Raw genomic sequence first — 16,736 nt, 5'->3', positions numbered from 1 at the left:
GTTATTCTTTAGACAGCAAGTACCGTAAAGTAAGGGACTATGTATCACTGGCCCTGTTTTAAGCATATATTAATCACAAAGTAAGTGTTTGCTGAATATATTCTTTAGCTCTACAATTCATGGCTACTGGACCATAGTAAGGATGTCACAATATAGTACCCAAGAAAACTAAAATCAACACAAATCAGCCTGACAAAGCCTGAAGAAAATATCTTCATTTATGGTATAAAATCCATTGTCTCAATGTATCATTTGAGTACTAAAGCACAGTACTCACTGAATATATAGGCAGAAAAGAATCACAACACCTTAGAGTTGTTCATTCTTACCACACATAGTCAAGGAACTGTAGATCTAGATAATATTTTTAAAAATTCAAATTTAGAAGATGCTGTTTGTTCCCAGATGATAATAATAATAATGATAATGTCAATAATAATAAATAATAGTTATAGAAATATATAGTGTTTTCAACTAGTTGGGCACTGTTCTAACCATTTAATATGTAGTAATTTATTTAGTTCTCATATCAACCCTATGAGATAGCCCCATTATACAGATAAGCAAAACTGAGGTACAGACAGGCAAAGTTATCTGTCTAAGATCATTCAGCTAATAAATAGTAGAAATGGTTTTGAACCCCGGAAGGCTGGTTCCAGAGTCTTTGCAACTAATCACATCATATTCTGATTCTTGATGTAACCTAAAGACCCTATAAAAACAAATGCCTTCCAAACCACACGTGTCCTCAACTTTTTTTTAGTTACAAGTTTTATAACTGACATACTCAGTTTCAATTATTATTTTTAGCCTTCAACTTCTTTTTTGTAATAACTTCTAAAATTAAAATGTAAAACACATTGTTTTTAATGTAAGAACCATCTAAAGAAAACAATGGAAGTTACAGAACATGCAGAGAGAAAGCCTGCTTGTTCTGCAGTGCAGAATGGAATTATATAAATGCTATTGGTCATACTGTAATACTACCTAAAATGGTCAAGACTGACATAGAAGTTCCGTCAACTGTCTTCCCACAATCAACTAAATCAGTCATGAAGATCAACAAGCATACCCTAAATAATTAGATGGGAAAATCCACCAAGCACATTGGTGCAATGCAGAAGACTCCTTGCAAAGTACTGTGATGCATTTCATCTGTAACTCTAAATCACACGCCAACAAGCAGAGGTCATAGCTTTGATAGTTTTTGTAAAAACACTTTTTAAAATAATTCTGATCTATCACTTCATTCCAAAAAATACAAAACAAAGCACGGGATAAAACTATGACTCTGAAATTTTAATTTGTCAACAAAAAGAAAAAATTGGTTAAAATAGACCATAGACCAGGGGTAGTCAACCTTTTTATACCTACCACCCACTTTTGTATCTCTGTTAGTAGTAAAATTTTCTAACCGCCCACTGGTTCCACAGTAATGGTGATTTATAAAGTAGGGAAGTAATTTTACTTTATAAAATTTATAAAGCAGAGTTACAGCAAGTTAAAGTATATAATAATAATTACTTACCAAGTACTTTATGTTGAATTTTCACTAAGTTTGGCAGAATAAATTTTTATAAAACAACTTACTATATTTAAATCAATCTTTTTATTTATACTTTGGTTGCTCTGCTACTGCCCACCATGAAAGCTGGAACGCCCACTAGTGGACAGTAGGGACCAGGTTGACTACCACTGAAATAGACTGATACCCATATCAAATAAATAAACATACCATAAAGGGCCTTTGCACTTGTTTTTGAATTTTGTTCTCTGTCCATCTGGGAAAAGGATCCGTAGCCACTGTAATAAAAATGGTCATTGTGTCATTGTACTGGGTTAAAGTCCAAAGTAAGTAATAAAAATTCAAAACTGCAAATAAAAATTCCAATGCACCACAATCATCATGTGCTTTAAATAAACAATTGAATTAATGTTACCTAGATTGCTAAAATAAGACAGAGCTTGCTGTGGTGAGTGGTCAGGAAATAGAACATAAACCACACTGCCCAAATGAGGTCTCAGGCTGGTGCAAATCAAAGCATCCTCTCAAATGCCAAGTTAGAACTATAGTCAAAGAGATTCATAAAGGTTGAAAGTATCTTACAATAGTTTAAATTTACCATATTAAATCGAGTTCAGAGCAGTGATCAGGTAATAAAGGGCTCTTTATGATTCAAGCTATAATGGACTAATCATTATTTTCACACGTACTTAAATGCAGATAACACTTTTTCATTAAATTTCATCAAGTATTACTTTATATCTCATCTCCCATTACTAATACGTTATATGAAGTAAAGATAACATTATTTAAATTTTTAATGTTCGTCCCATTTATTCAGTAAATATTTATTGAGCCCTAAAGTAGAAGAATAAGTAGTATGAGGATTAAGGAAACTGGGTACTATTAATGAAACAAGTCGGATAGTTACAATAGAATGCAATATCTGGGTAGAAGTAACAGCTATAACATGTAGGATCAAAGAAAGGCTAACTTTTTATCCGGGTGCCCAAGAATTTACAGCCAAGTTGACATTTAAGCAGAGACTAAAAGATTGGAAAGAAGACCTTTGGGCAAGTGGAGAATTAAGTGAAGAAAAGGCACTGGAACCAGCTCAAGAACAAGCATGGTGTCTGAGGAAAAGGCACCTACTGCACGTGCCCGGTCAGAGGAGTGACTCGAAGAGAGAAGGCAAATAGAGGGCTTTATAATTAAATGTTTAACTCTAGATACAGCACACATGTTTATACAAGGAAGTAACATCATCAAATTTTTTTAAAAGAAGACAGTTGAGTTAGAAAGATGAGGTAAAAAATCAGGTAGGAGAAAATGGCCATAAATAGGGCTAGAATAGAAGAAAGGGATAGGAACAAGAGTCCTTTAATAGGAGAAATTCTTATAAATTCATTATTAAATGGATATCTGTTGTAAGGAAAAGGAAAAGGAAAAAATCAAGGGTGTGGCCAAAACCTTCTGGCCTGAATAACTGATGAACAAGGAAAGATGGCCCCTGACACAGCCCTCCCCACCCCGTACTGCGTTTCTTAACTGATCAACACTGAAGAGATTTGCAACTATCTTTGTAAAAAGAAATGGGGAAGCATAACTCTTTACAATGTGAATAATGTGGTTTTGGAAAATGATAAGCAAACTATATACCGCAATGGCCAATATAAAATAACAACAATATTAACCACAATATGTAAGACAATGGCCACCCAAGTCAGGCTGGTAATTTCAAGTTATACCTGGAGCCATAGAGATTGCTTTGTTTGTGTGCCTGATCTTGTTTGTTTTACACAATGGTAAGTATGTTTATAAACTGGACTAGATGACATTTAACTCTCCTCAATGTCAATATTTTATGAACAGCATTAACAGAATACGCCAGAGGTGCTGAAAGCTCTGAAGTAGAAATATACTCAGCTATAGAAAGCAATAATACTTAAATTACCAGAACAAAACACCTAGTAAATCACTATTACTGGAGTTGGTATTACCTAACCATTCTTTTCTTACCAGAAACAAACTTATCATAAGACATGTTAATGTTACAAACACATTACACATATACTAATGAGGAATGAATTACATAAATAAAACTAATATTTTCATTAAAATATAAAACAAAAACAACCCAATCAAATTTTTTAAAAAACAACAAAATAAATATAAACCTTCCAACTTACTTCATTTGAGAGGTATACATTCCAGAACCACTGGGATGATTAGAAATATGACCATTCATCGTGGCTTTCACTCATATGTTCTAAAAAATGAAAGGTACAAAGATTGAAGGCAATAGAAGAGTCAAGATACCCCAGTTTCGAGGTTATTCATTCAGCAAGCACCAGCCACTGCTAGGATGATGCTACAAATACAAAGACAAATATCTCCACCCTTACAGAGCCCAGGCACAAGAAGTACGAATGGACATACAAAGATCCAGCTGACATTTAACATTATCATACTAAAATGTTAGCAAATTTAGGCAAGTAAAAATATCTAAAATACAGTTCTGAATTCTCTAAATATACAGGCACAATTCTATATTCTGCTCAAACTTATAATCAAACATTTTGTGAAATTGTATTTTGTTTATTGTTTCATTATAACAATATAGATTAATTCAATTTAAAGACTTGAGAAATACAGGAAAGTGTACATAAAAGTGCAAAGGGGAAATATATCACCCTGAGTCCTATTATTTAAAGACAATTATTTAACAGTCCTGTCAATTTCTTTAGTCTTTTTCCCTGCATCTAACTTTCTTTTCTTCCTCCCTCCCTCCTTCTCTTCCTTCCTCCAAAGCACATTAAACAATATCTTATACATACACTCTTGGATACATCATTTTTAGAAAATATGTTCATTTACACATTTGTTTTATATTTCACAAGAAAAATTTTTTTTAAATAATACTAGATATTTAACTTCAGAAATATTTTTTAATGTTTTACAAAATGAATAAATTTCCTTCAAACAAGATACTGGTAAATAAATAAAACTTCCTTATCTCCATATCCAATGGCTTTTTCTTTTTTAGACAATACTGCTAATGAACTGATATAAATCAATACCTGCATAGCTGGTGTCCCCTGAGTTCTGTAGCATTAAACTATTTTGGATTTTGTCTTATTTTTCTGACTTTCATATATAGAATGGGGCAAAAGTAGGTTTACAGTTATGAGTACACAAAACAAATGTTTATTCTTGTATTATTATCTATTAATTATTGTATTATATTCTATATGAACAACTGTAAATCCCACCACATATATTACTATGTCTTCTCAATAAATGAGGGGTAGGTAGGACATATTCCAGCTTTTTTATAAGACACTAGAAAAGGGAGTAGGAGTATTAACAACTACCAAGTGACTACTATGTGTCAGGTACTAGCAAGGTGAACAAAACAGACATAGTCCCAGCTTTGGAAAAATACACTAATGGAAAAAAACATTTAGTGAATAAATATAAAAATAAAAATTGTTGCTACTTTTAACAGGGAAAATTCAGAATGATATGGACGCCATATAATTAGGAAACAATTCATATTGGGAAGGCGTAAAAGTCTATATTAAGAAATGATATTCAAAGACCTAGTAACTTCACAATTAATTCTTTCTCACTCTTCAGATATCAGTTCAATCACAGAGTCCTCAGAGAAGCTTTTACTGACCTCCATGAACAGATAAAAACCCACTATCAGACACCCTCAACACTATAAACAATTTATCAAAGTATTTACCACAGTTATGTTTTTCATTTGTTTAATTTCATAGACAAAAGTGAAGTGGTTACTGGGGAGGGGGGTGTGGGGGCAGGAATGGGGGAAAGGGAGTAAAGAGGGACAAATATACGGTGACAGAAAATGATTTGACTTCGGGTGATGGGCACACAACATAATCAACAGTTCAAATGATATAGAGATGTTTGCCTGAAACCTATGTACTCTTACTGATCAATGTCACCCTGTTAAATTTAATTTTCTAAATAAAATTTTTAAAAAATTAATTCCTTACTTGCACTAGACTATAAACAGCATAAGAGCATAGACTTTAGTTTGACCACAGGTGTTTCTCAAGCAGGAAGAATAGCAGCAGGCATAAAATAGGTGTTCATTAAATATTTATTTGAAAAAAGAAAGAAGGAAGGAAAGTCCATGTCTTGCTCTTCAAGTTTACTGTATTCTCAAGGAGACAAATTGATCCACATGAAACACACAATGTACGAGGCTCTATTGAGGTTCAGAAAAGGGAAAAGCCATACCAACTGCTGTAATTTCTGCAAGGACTAGAACTTGATCTGAATCTTAAAAAATGGTTAGGATTTTTAAACATTCAAGTTTAATTAAAGCTTCCCTGATAGTCTTGCCTGTGTTTATTTGCTGCTTAAAAGCAAATTTCTAAATTAAGGAACACAGAAATATTGATCTACCCTAGATAAGAACGGCATTTATAAAATTATATTTATACTAAATTGATCTATTCTGTTTTTCTTCTTCTACGGAGTTATACAGGTAAGCCATTTCTCAGAGGAAAACAAAACCCTGATTTGTAGTGCTTACTAATTTCCATAGTATTAAAATTTTACCATGGTCCATTTCAAGCTATTAATAGTTTAACAGTAGCTTACACAATTCCTAAATGTTTTACAATTAGATCTCATAAGCCTATAGAATCCAGAGAGAACATATCGCTATTACATTCTAGAAGTTTGGCCAGGACAGAGGATTGTGATAATGGTATGTGAATCTAGAGCTAATGATTAAGACACAGGCATTCACAGTTGAAAGGCCGCAATTCTAACACTATTTCTGGCACAGACTAGCCTACCCAAGTCAATTCAACCTCTGTCTAAATTTTCTTATCAGTAAAATAGAGATAATTTCTGGTCTTCTTAGCTCACAGGGCTAGTGAAAGATCAAATGAAATATATGTATGGGCAAGTAAGTTTCTTCTAAAGTGAAAAAAAAAAAAAGCAAAAGTACTCTTTCAAAACAGGCTAGTCCATTCAGAATTCACCCTGGCAGAGTTTGTAACAATTTTGCTGGTTTGCATTTTAAAACCACAGTGGCTAGTTTTAATGAGAAGTGATAACCACAGTATCTTGTATTGTTTATGTTTAATTCTTTATGACAATCTAATAAATGCATGGTTTGCATTTTGTTTCTTTAATAATGATCTGTCTGAATAGAATAGCATTAGAAAAGGGAATAGAAAATGTTGATTTGCTAAACTGAATTTAAATATAGAAACTTTGTCATTTGGCAATCACAGTTTCACTTGTGACAATACACATGTAACACTATGGAGATTTTCAAATATTTAAACACAGCAATTACAATGCACGCCTTCCAAAGGAAACTCCTACAAGTATGTGTTTGCTTTCCTTCAAGCTTTTAAAAGACACATCCAATTTATACCTCTATGGACCATACACATACTTTAGAACCATCAACTTACTGAAAAATTAAGTTTGATTTTTCATTAACTGTTAAAACAACTTAAAAGCCAAGGAGACAAATCTTATCTTTATCACATTAAGTTTAAGGACTCACAAAATCAGTTAACTCTACTAAATTATCTACTTAATTCTGCTAAAAGTGCACACTATACTATCATAACAGTTTCCAAAAGGTTTAAAATAGAGCACTAATTTCTTTATGAAAACACTTTTTATAAGTCATAGTTACTATAATTTTCATCTTAACTTCTATAGAATATTATTTGGTAGTTACAAGATAAAAATAAAAAATATAAGATCTAAGTTAAGCACACCAAAAATGTTAAACACTGACATTTTAAAAGGAAATAGAACATATAAAAATCACTATGACAAGAAATAAATGAGGTTATAATAAGCTAAATCAGTAAGTTAAATCTGTATTAGAAAATTTTAAAATCCCAACAGATAGATAAATAACAGATAGATAGAAAAGTAATTCAGACTTCCTTTTCTTTACTCTTGCTTGCATCTGATATAAATTTTCAAACTGATGGCTGTGTCATCATGACTCAGTGTTAGAACACCTGACCTACCCAATTTGGCTAACACAAAATTAGTAGCTCTTTGTGTACTGAGTTGTCCTTAAAAATAACTTGTTCTTTGAAAAAACATCAGAGACTTTTTTTTGTTTATTATAGGATTTGTTTGCTTGTTTGTCTGTTTGGATTTGACAAAGTATCTTGAACTATGTATAATACTTCAGTTTCAATTTAATTTAATTCACGTCTCTCAGTCTAAGCTATAACCAAGATGGGAGTGATTATCATCATCATTTAAGGTATTAACTAAAAGGCCATTTGATTTTCATTTTTTAAGCAATACATTGTGACACTGTCTTCCAATGATTGTGCTTAAAACATAAAAATACAAAGAATCTGCTTTAAACCTTCTGAATCATTATATACTGTCTCCTACAGGGTCTTACAGAATGACTATTTTTCAATACTTCTTACCAGTAGTATCAGTAGAGATGTTACTATCTACTTCTCTCTGTCATTTGGCCTAAGACTTAGAAAAAAAAAATCTGTGTATAAATAAACTTGGGAAACAAATAAAAATTAAACTGTTATAATAATAGTAATAGTGATAATAATGTTAATAGTGGCTAACACTTGTGAAGGCATTACAATAACTTCTAGGCCACATAGAAACAGTATTTTCTCAAGGCCAAGAAAGAGTAATTTTATGTCTTTAAATCAACACACCGTAATCAGTTAAAATAATTATCTATGTTCCCCCTTTTTATATAATTATAAGAAAATTCTTAGATTGTTTCTAAGTTAGAACATAATTTGAGACTTGACCAGGCAGTGGCACAGTAGATAGAGTGAAGGACTAGGAAGCAGAGGACCCAGGTTTGAAACCCTGTGGTCACCGCTTGAGCACAGGGTTGCTGGCTTGAGCAACGCATCACTTGCTCTGCTGTAGCCCCCCACCCCCACCCTGGTCAAGGCACAATGAACAACTAAGATGCCACAGCAAAGAACTTATGCTTCTCATCTCTCTCCTTTTCTGTCTGTCCCTATCGGTCCCTCTCTCTGACTCTCTCTCTATCTGTCAAAAAAAGAACATAATTTTGGGGAGAGACTATGTTCAAATTAGAATGCTGGTTTAACAGCTAGCTAAAGAAAAATACTCATTACTAAAATTCAAAGACTAAAAAGAAGCACTTCCGCACTAATTATCTATATGTTCAATATTATGACAGATTTCACACAAAGGCCTAACACAGAGCATAGCAATACATACCCTATTACTACTGTTCAGTATTTCCCTCTAATTCTTGTTCCTACAATGACATCATCAGCCCACATACACTGCTTGGATGTTATACTTGGAAAATGACTACTATCTCAGTTCAAAACAGTGTTCATACTGTACTGATATGAGAAAATACACTAATTTTAAAAAGAACAACTGCTATTTATTGACCATTTACCCTGTACAAAGTTATTGTGGTAAATGTTTTCTATCCATTATCTTCATGTTCACATTATTTTTTGAAGTACTATTTTTCATTCTCATTTTATAAATGAAAAAATTAAGCTAAAGAGACTAGGTGCCATTTGTGTGTTATTTTCAAAGTCTTAGTTTCTAGTGCCGTGAATGATTGACCAGTAATATCCTATCTTGTTTCTTGTATCAAATATAATCACAGGCAGAGAACAAAAAGGAGAAAAGAAAACATCACTCAGTGAGCCCTCACTTCATATGAGATTTTATAAACATCACCTTATTCTAGCCTGAGAACATGTTGAGGTCGTTATTAGCTCTGCCTCACAGAGCTAGTTGACAGGCTCACATAAGTTAAGTCATGCCCAAGTGGTAACACGAGCAGCTAGAATTAGAACCAGGATTTAAACACTGACCTGGCTAACTTATACCCTATTTTCTTTCCAGTAGGTTACACTGCTAGTTAGACCACTGTGTACTCCCAAAATTTTTCAGTTCTTTTCACTATGATTATTTCAGTGATATTCTTTTAGTCAACAATTTTTTGTAAAATAAAGTATTAATAAGGCACTAATAAGGCTAGTGTAAAAAAAGAAGGAAAGAGGATTTACTTTATGGAAAGGGATACTACAAAAACAATAGTACCACTATTTTGTCAAATGACTTTATTGCTTAACATACTGCTCATGGAAGAATGTGGGGGGAAAATGTCATCATGTCTATAAATACTACATATTAAAACAACTTTAGAGTGTTGTAAGTATATTAGTTAAGCTGAATCTGGCTTTGAGTAATAAGTTTTCACTAGTTAGATATCTAAGTACTGCCTGACCAGGTGACGGCACTATGGATCAAGAGCTGGACTGAGACACGGAGGACCCAGGTTCAAAACCCCAAGGTCACTGGCTTGAGCGCAAGCTCACCAGTTTGAGTGTGGGGTTGCTGGCTTGAGCATGGGATCATAGACGTGACCCCATGGTTGCTGGCTTCAGCCCAATGGTTGCTGGCTTGAAGCCCAAAGTCACTGGCCTGAGCCCAAGGTTGCTGGCTTGAGCAAAGGGTCACTTGCTCTGCTGTAGTCCCCTGGTCAAGGCACATATGAGAAAGCAATCAATGAAAAATAACCAATGAACAACTAAGATGCTGCAACAAAGAACTGATGCTTCTCATCTCTCTCCCTTCCTGTCTATCTGTCCTTATCTGTCCTTCTCTCTGGCTATCTCTGTCTCTGTCAAAAACAAAATAAAACAAAAACCTAAGTACTTATTTGTGTGACTTTGGTTGGTTAAACTTTTATCACAGTTGAGACAGTTTCTAAATATAAAAGTGAATCTATTGAGCCTGACCAGCGGTGGCACAGTGGATAGAGTGTCAACCTGGGATGCTGATCCCTGAGGTCATCAGCTTGAGCTCCAACTCATCTGGCTTGAGCACAGGGTTGCCAGTTTGAGTGCAGGATCATTGACATGATTCCATGGTCACTGCCTGGAAAAGGGGTCACTGGCTTGCTGGAGGCCCCTGGTCAGTGCACATATGAGAAGCAGTCAATAAACAACTACGTACTGCAACTATGAGTTGATGTTTCACTTTCTCTCTCTCTCTCTCTCTCTCTCTCTCTCTCTCTCTCTCTCTCTCACACTCACTAAAAAAAAGTGGACCTATTGAGTGTTTTATATTTATGTAAATAGCATGTGATATCCATAAATTTACCCAGATCATTGCATTTCTTCCATTATATAAAAGAGGAAAAGGAAGAAAGCCTCCAATTTAGCTGGAATATTTCCAAACCAATAAAGGAAAATAGGACAGGAAATGATTTGGACAGAGAAATTGTCTCAACCTCTCTATTATCAGGCATTCTATCCCACTGGGGTTGGGTATAGGGAAACATGGTGGTTGGTTCAGATCTTGAACTATTTCTCAGAAACTTTTCCATCATATTTTACATATGAGAAATTTTAATTAAATCTCCATATATTTATTTATATATGAGTTTTCCTTCTTACATGTATCTTGCCAATACAGGCTTGAATTAAAACCTTATATCAGAAAATGTATATTTCCCTGATTGTACTCTTCCATGATTAACAGTGAACTTACAGATAACCTCATGTAATGTTTGCAATAATAGATTAATTTTTAAAAGGCTATATACCAGCTCTGGCCGGTTGGCTCAGTGGTAGAGCGTCAGCCTGGCGTGCAGGAGTCCCGGGTTCGATTCCCGGCCTGGGCACACAGGAGAAGTGCCCATCTGCTTCTCCACCCCTCCCCCTCTCCTTCCTCTCTGTCTCTCTCTTCCCTTCCCGCAGCCAAGGCTCCATTGGAGCAAAGTTGGCCCGGGCACTGAGGATGGCTCTGTGGCCTCTGATTGCTGCAGAGTGACACCCTGGATGGGCAGAGCATCGCCCTCTGGTGGGCGTGCCGAGTGGATCCCGGTCGGGCGCATGCGGGAGTCTGTCTGACTGCCTACCCGTTTCCAGCTTCAGAAAAATACCAAAAAAATAAATAAATAAAATAAAATAAAAGGCCATATACTTTTTTCGTGGGATAGAGCACCCTGTGATGTAACTGATCAGCTGAAGTCTAGTAGGTTCAGGAGCCTCCTCACCACTGCCACCATTTTAAAGAGATTGTCATTTACTCCTTTGCATATGGTTGAGGTCTAATTGAAACTGCAGCTAAATTCTGTTTTTTTTTTTAAAAAAAAATTGGAATCATTTCAGATTTACAGAAAAGTAAAGAAAGGTATTACAAAAAATTCTACCCCACACCCCCTTTCGTTATTGTTAAGATCTCACATTAGCATGATATAGTTGTCACAATTAATACATGTACAAATCAATATATTTTATTATTAACAAAGTGAATACTTTACCCAGAGTTGCTTAGTTTTTAACTAATATATTTTTCTTTTCCAGGATTCCACCCACAATACTACATTACATTTAGTCTAGATTGTGACCATTTGTTGACTTTTTTTTTTCTTTTGCTGACTATATTAGTTTCCTTGGGCTGCTGTAACAAATGATCACAAACTGGGTGGGTTAAACCAACAGAAATGTTTTCTCTCATAGTTCTGAAGGCTAGAAAGCCAAAATCAAAGTGTTGGCAGAGCCAAGCTCTCTCTGGAGGCTGTACGGGGGAACTCCTTTCTCGCCTCCTCTAGCTTCTGACAATTACTAGCAATCCTGACTTTCTTTGGCTGTAGATGCATGACTCCAATCACTGCCTCTGTCTTCAAGTGGTCTCTTCTATGTGTCTGTGTCCAACTTTCCTTCTTCTTATAAGGATACAAGACAGTGGATCAGGGTCCACCCCAATCCAGTATGACCTCATCTTAACTTGATTCCATCTACCTTATCCAGATGAGGTCACATTCACAGATATGGGGTGGGGAGTAGGACTTGAACATATATTCTTGGGGGCCACAATTCATCCCACAAAAATGACCTTGACAGTTTTTGGAGGACTGTATTTTGATGATCAATGATGTCTGTCAGTAGGGATCTGTCCAATGTTTTTCTATTGACTAGACTGGAGTTATAGGTTTTGGAGAGGGGGACCACAGAGTATGTGCCATTCTCATCACATCTTATCAAGAATACCTGCAATTTGCATGATTTACTATTGTTTATGCTAAACTTGGTCACTAACTGAGGCAGCATTTGGCAATTACAAGTGTGTCCGTAAAGTCAAGATGCACTTTTGACCAGTCACAGGAAAGCAACAAAAGATGATAGAAATGTGAAATCTGCACCAAATAAAAGGAAAACTCTCCCAGTTTCATACCTATTCAGTGCAGTTTGATGTGGGCTCATGCACAGATTTTTTAGGGCTCCTTAGGTAGCTATCCCGTATAGCCTCTACAGACTCATCACTGACTGATGGCCTATCAGAACGGGGTTTCTCCACCAAACTGCCGGTTTCCTTCAACTGCTTATCCCACCGAGTAATGTTATTCCTATGTGGTGGCACTTCGTTATAACCGCATCAATATTCACGTTGCACTTTGGTCACGGATTCGAATTTAGCGAGCCACAGAACACACTGAACTTTTCCTCTGTACCGTCCACATCTCGACTGGCATGACCATAGGCTGCTCCGCTGTATACACGGTGTTATGTCATCATCTGCACATACAGAAACTGGGAGGGTTTTCCTTTTATTTGGTGCAGATTTCACATTTCTATTGTCTTTTGTTGCTTTCCTGTGACCGGTCAAAAGTGCACCATGACTTTACAGATACACTGTATTTACACTGTAAAGCGATTTGCCTCATCACCACTATACAGGACTCTTTGGAAGGAAATCATTTTATGCAGGCCACACGTAAGGAATAGTTATGTTCTACCTCCTCAAAAAGAGTGTCTGCATAAATTATTTTGGATTCTTCTGTATGAGAGATTTATGTATTTTCAACCATTTATTTATTTTGTTTTTTTTTTTTTAATTGAACCAGAGAGATGGAAAAATAAAAAGAAAGGGTTCAGATTCATCAATTAGAAACTCCTGATTATCCCCTGTAAAACTCCAATTTCAGGTGGTTCAGACAAGAATTGAATTTTGAATTAAGCTTCGGTTTTGTGCTGGGTATCAAGAGGGAGAAAGAAGGGGAGGGAGAAGGGAAGGGAGAGGGGAAAGGAGAGGGGAAGGGAGAGAAATCAGAGCATGAGAGAGATCCTAGCCCTTAACAAAAGCCTTAGCTAACACTACCAAAAAAATGATCAGAATTTTAAAAAGTAAACATTAGCTAGGAAGTTTAAATTCTCACAGAAGCAAAAAGTTGTTGAGTATGGATTCTCAGATGGGGTAGAAGAATATCCACTGTTGGCTTTTTTCTCCCAGGATAAGAATAAAAGCTTAACTTTTTCTGCCAATTCAGTTCTCAACTGAACACAGTTTAGGGAACAACAGTTTGGAACAAGAAGTACCCATCCCCACTCCCCAGTAATTTTTTTTTTCAAATCAGCCTTGTAGGTTATTTTCTGATATTCTAATGAAGTTTAGTTAAAAGTTTCTAAAATTAAACTTTTTATCACTAACTAATGCAAACAAAAACGACTGAGAAAATTAGCATTTCATATGATATATTTTTTATTGCTGGATATCCTTTCCCATAGGAGTGCCAAGTGCTAAATGAGTACAGTTCAACATATTTTACAAAGGCAAACATAAGAGCTACCTGGGACTGATGTAACACAGCAGGGTAGAAAGACAGGATATATTCTAAAATTATCTTTAATAAAATAGAAACTCTTGAATTCAAATTTCATTATGATGTATTAAATGGCCTCTAAAAATAGTAAATCATAAAACCATGCAGGTATAATGAGAAGAATTCTAACCCACAGATGAGCTATAACATTTTAATATTTAACTACCCTGTTGCCACGTAACTACCTCCCTGTGTGTTACCTTGAGCAAAGGACTTTAAGCAGTCTACAAAATACTGCAGATAATACACTCCGCATTTTCAGTACAGTTCCTTAAGAGGATCAATGGTTTCCACACTGTACAACATATCTTTATACTTGGTTACAACCTACAAAGTATTCCTACAGAAAAAGGCATCTTTAAGCAATTGTACTGAATTCATCCTAGTTTTCTAAATCATAAATACATCTCCCTAAGATTATTACAAGTAAAAAAGCTTTATTGTTAAAATATGCAGCACTTTCTTAGGCAATGCAATTTTGTTTAAATGAAGGCTAAATAAAGCTTCTATTGTATTATAAAACACATTTTTATTGCCCTTCCCAGGTATTTTATAAAAAGATACTACTCACCTCATCACCTTCTCTTCCTGTCTGCCATACTGCTCAAACATTGGTTATTTTAATAAGAGGATATGAAATATCATATTTTATCAAGGTTTATTCATTGTTTCAACTTATCTGTTCTATTGTAGCAAGATAAGGTTTTACAGATCCAGCATAATGGTTACATGGGGGCAGGTGTTTGCTCTAATAGAATACTTTGTGTACTGCGTTAGGTATCAGAGTGTATCAAGTTCAACATATATAACTTTGTAAGTCAAGGAAAGTTCATGAGTGGGTAGATAAGGTGAAATTCTCAAATCATTTTTTTTTTAGGATGTGGACATCTTTTATTTTAAAAAATTTTATAAATTTTATTTTTCAATTACAGTGCATATTCAATTTGCTTTGTATTGGTTTCAGGTGTACAGAACAGTGGTTAGACAATCACATACTTTACAAAGTGTTCCCTCTGATATTGCCAGTACCCACCTGGCACCATATGTAGTTATTACAGTATTATTGACTATCATAACAGCCGACTTTATATAAGGTAAATTTCCTTCATTTTTTGTGTTACTTTCACTCTGGCTATTATGGCACTTTTATTTTTAGTACAAACTTGTACTCTTGTTTTGTAGTCCAACTTAAACTCAAGTTCATAGTAGAGGTGACTTGGTTTTTTCTCCTAAGTTTTCCGTTAACAAATATGTGCCAATGTTTAGACAATGAAAATATGCTACAGAAAAAGGCATATTGAGGACATATTTATTCTACTCCCTCCAAATAAAATGTCAGTAAAGGAATTTTAAAAATGCAGACAATGGGACTCGGGAAAGCCTGTGGATGGTTGTAACTAACCTAGAGAAGCCAAAAAACCGAGTGAGAGATACAAAGAAGCAACAGGACTTTCACTTCAGAACCTCAGAAAGGCTCAACAGTGAGTGTGAGGCTGAAAACAGGAGGATTAAATAGTAGTGTTTTCAAAGTAAACTTAAATCCCAGATGCCTCCCCACACTCCAGTTAAGAATGGAAGATTATTCTGTGGAGAATATAAACTGGAGAACACTTCAGTGGGGGATACCCAGGCACAGACTGAGGGTAGAAGACTAAATGAAATAGTTACTAAACAGAGAGACGTCACCAGCCTATTCCTTCCACTCATCGCCAAGATTTTGGCAGTCAGGTATACTGTATATTCTCCAGGTATGAAACTGGAAGGTGCTTCCTTGAAGAGTCTGATAAATCTGTGCAAAGGCTCTGTGGATACTAGTGGTTGGAGGTCTCCCAAAGGAAAAGGCCAGCCATATTGCTTTGCAATGAACCACACCCATCTACACAGGCTTTCTAATCAGCTTTCTAGTGCTCTATCCTTAACGTGGTTATTTTTTTTACCTTTCTGTAGTTCTGGAGTTATGGGATTTTCATTGTCTTCATAACTACATTGGCATAGGTGTTTTTTTTTTAAAGATTCAATGTAGTAGAAACTCAATAGACTTTTCAAAAAATATTGTCCCCCTGACCAGGCGATGGCGCAGTGGATGTAGCGTCGAACCAGGATGTGGAGGACCCAGGTTTGAGACCCCGAGGTCGCCAGCTTGAGCACGAGCTCATCTGGTTTGAGCAAAAAGCTCACCAGCTTGGACCCAAGGTCGCTGGCTCGAGCAAGGGGTCACTCGGTCTGCTGTAGCCCCCTGGTCAAGGCACATATGAGAAAGCAATCAATGAACAACTAATATGTCACAACGAAAAACTGATGATTGATGCTTCTCATCTCTCTCCGTTCCTGTCTGTCTGTCCCTGTCTATCCCTCTCTCTGTCTCTGTAAAAAAAAAAAAAAAAAAAAGAAGAAAAAAAATATTGTCCTTAAAGTCTAAAAAAAATATTGAGTTATTTTTTTGATAAGTTTCTTCACTACATTTTTTTGAAATTTTCTTTTTCAGCTTTTCAGTACTCTAGGTTAGTTATCCACAGGCTTTCCAGAGTCCCACTGTCTGTATTTTTAAAGTTC

General features: G+C 35.4%; 1 protein-coding gene across 4 annotated transcripts in view; it reads right to left on the bottom strand.

The window, feature by feature from the left end:
* Positions 1 to 16,736, bottom strand: part of EPS8 (EGFR pathway substrate 8, signaling adaptor) — a 187,910-nt gene that overhangs the window by 72,550 nt on the left and 98,624 nt on the right. For 3 of the 4 annotated variants that reach the window (XM_066355174.1, XM_066355166.1, XM_066355181.1), the window contains 2 exons: positions 3,694 to 3,773; positions 1,736 to 1,803 (listed from right to left, as the gene is read on the bottom strand). In XM_066355174.1, coding sequence (XP_066211271.1) covers positions 1,736 to 1,803; positions 3,694 to 3,752 — 127 coding nt within the window. In that variant the 5' untranslated portion in view covers positions 3,753 to 3,773. The remainder of the gene's footprint in view (positions 1 to 1,735; positions 1,804 to 3,693; positions 3,774 to 16,736) is intronic. The other variant, XM_066355190.1, reaches the window with a different exon arrangement.

This window comes from Saccopteryx leptura, chromosome 1 (genome assembly GCF_036850995.1).
Source record: "Saccopteryx leptura isolate mSacLep1 chromosome 1, mSacLep1_pri_phased_curated, whole genome shotgun sequence".
NCBI lineage: Eukaryota > Metazoa > Chordata > Mammalia > Chiroptera > Emballonuridae > Saccopteryx > Saccopteryx leptura.
Note: the sequence above shows the minus strand (reverse complement) of the source record. Positions and strands in the feature narration are given on the sequence as shown.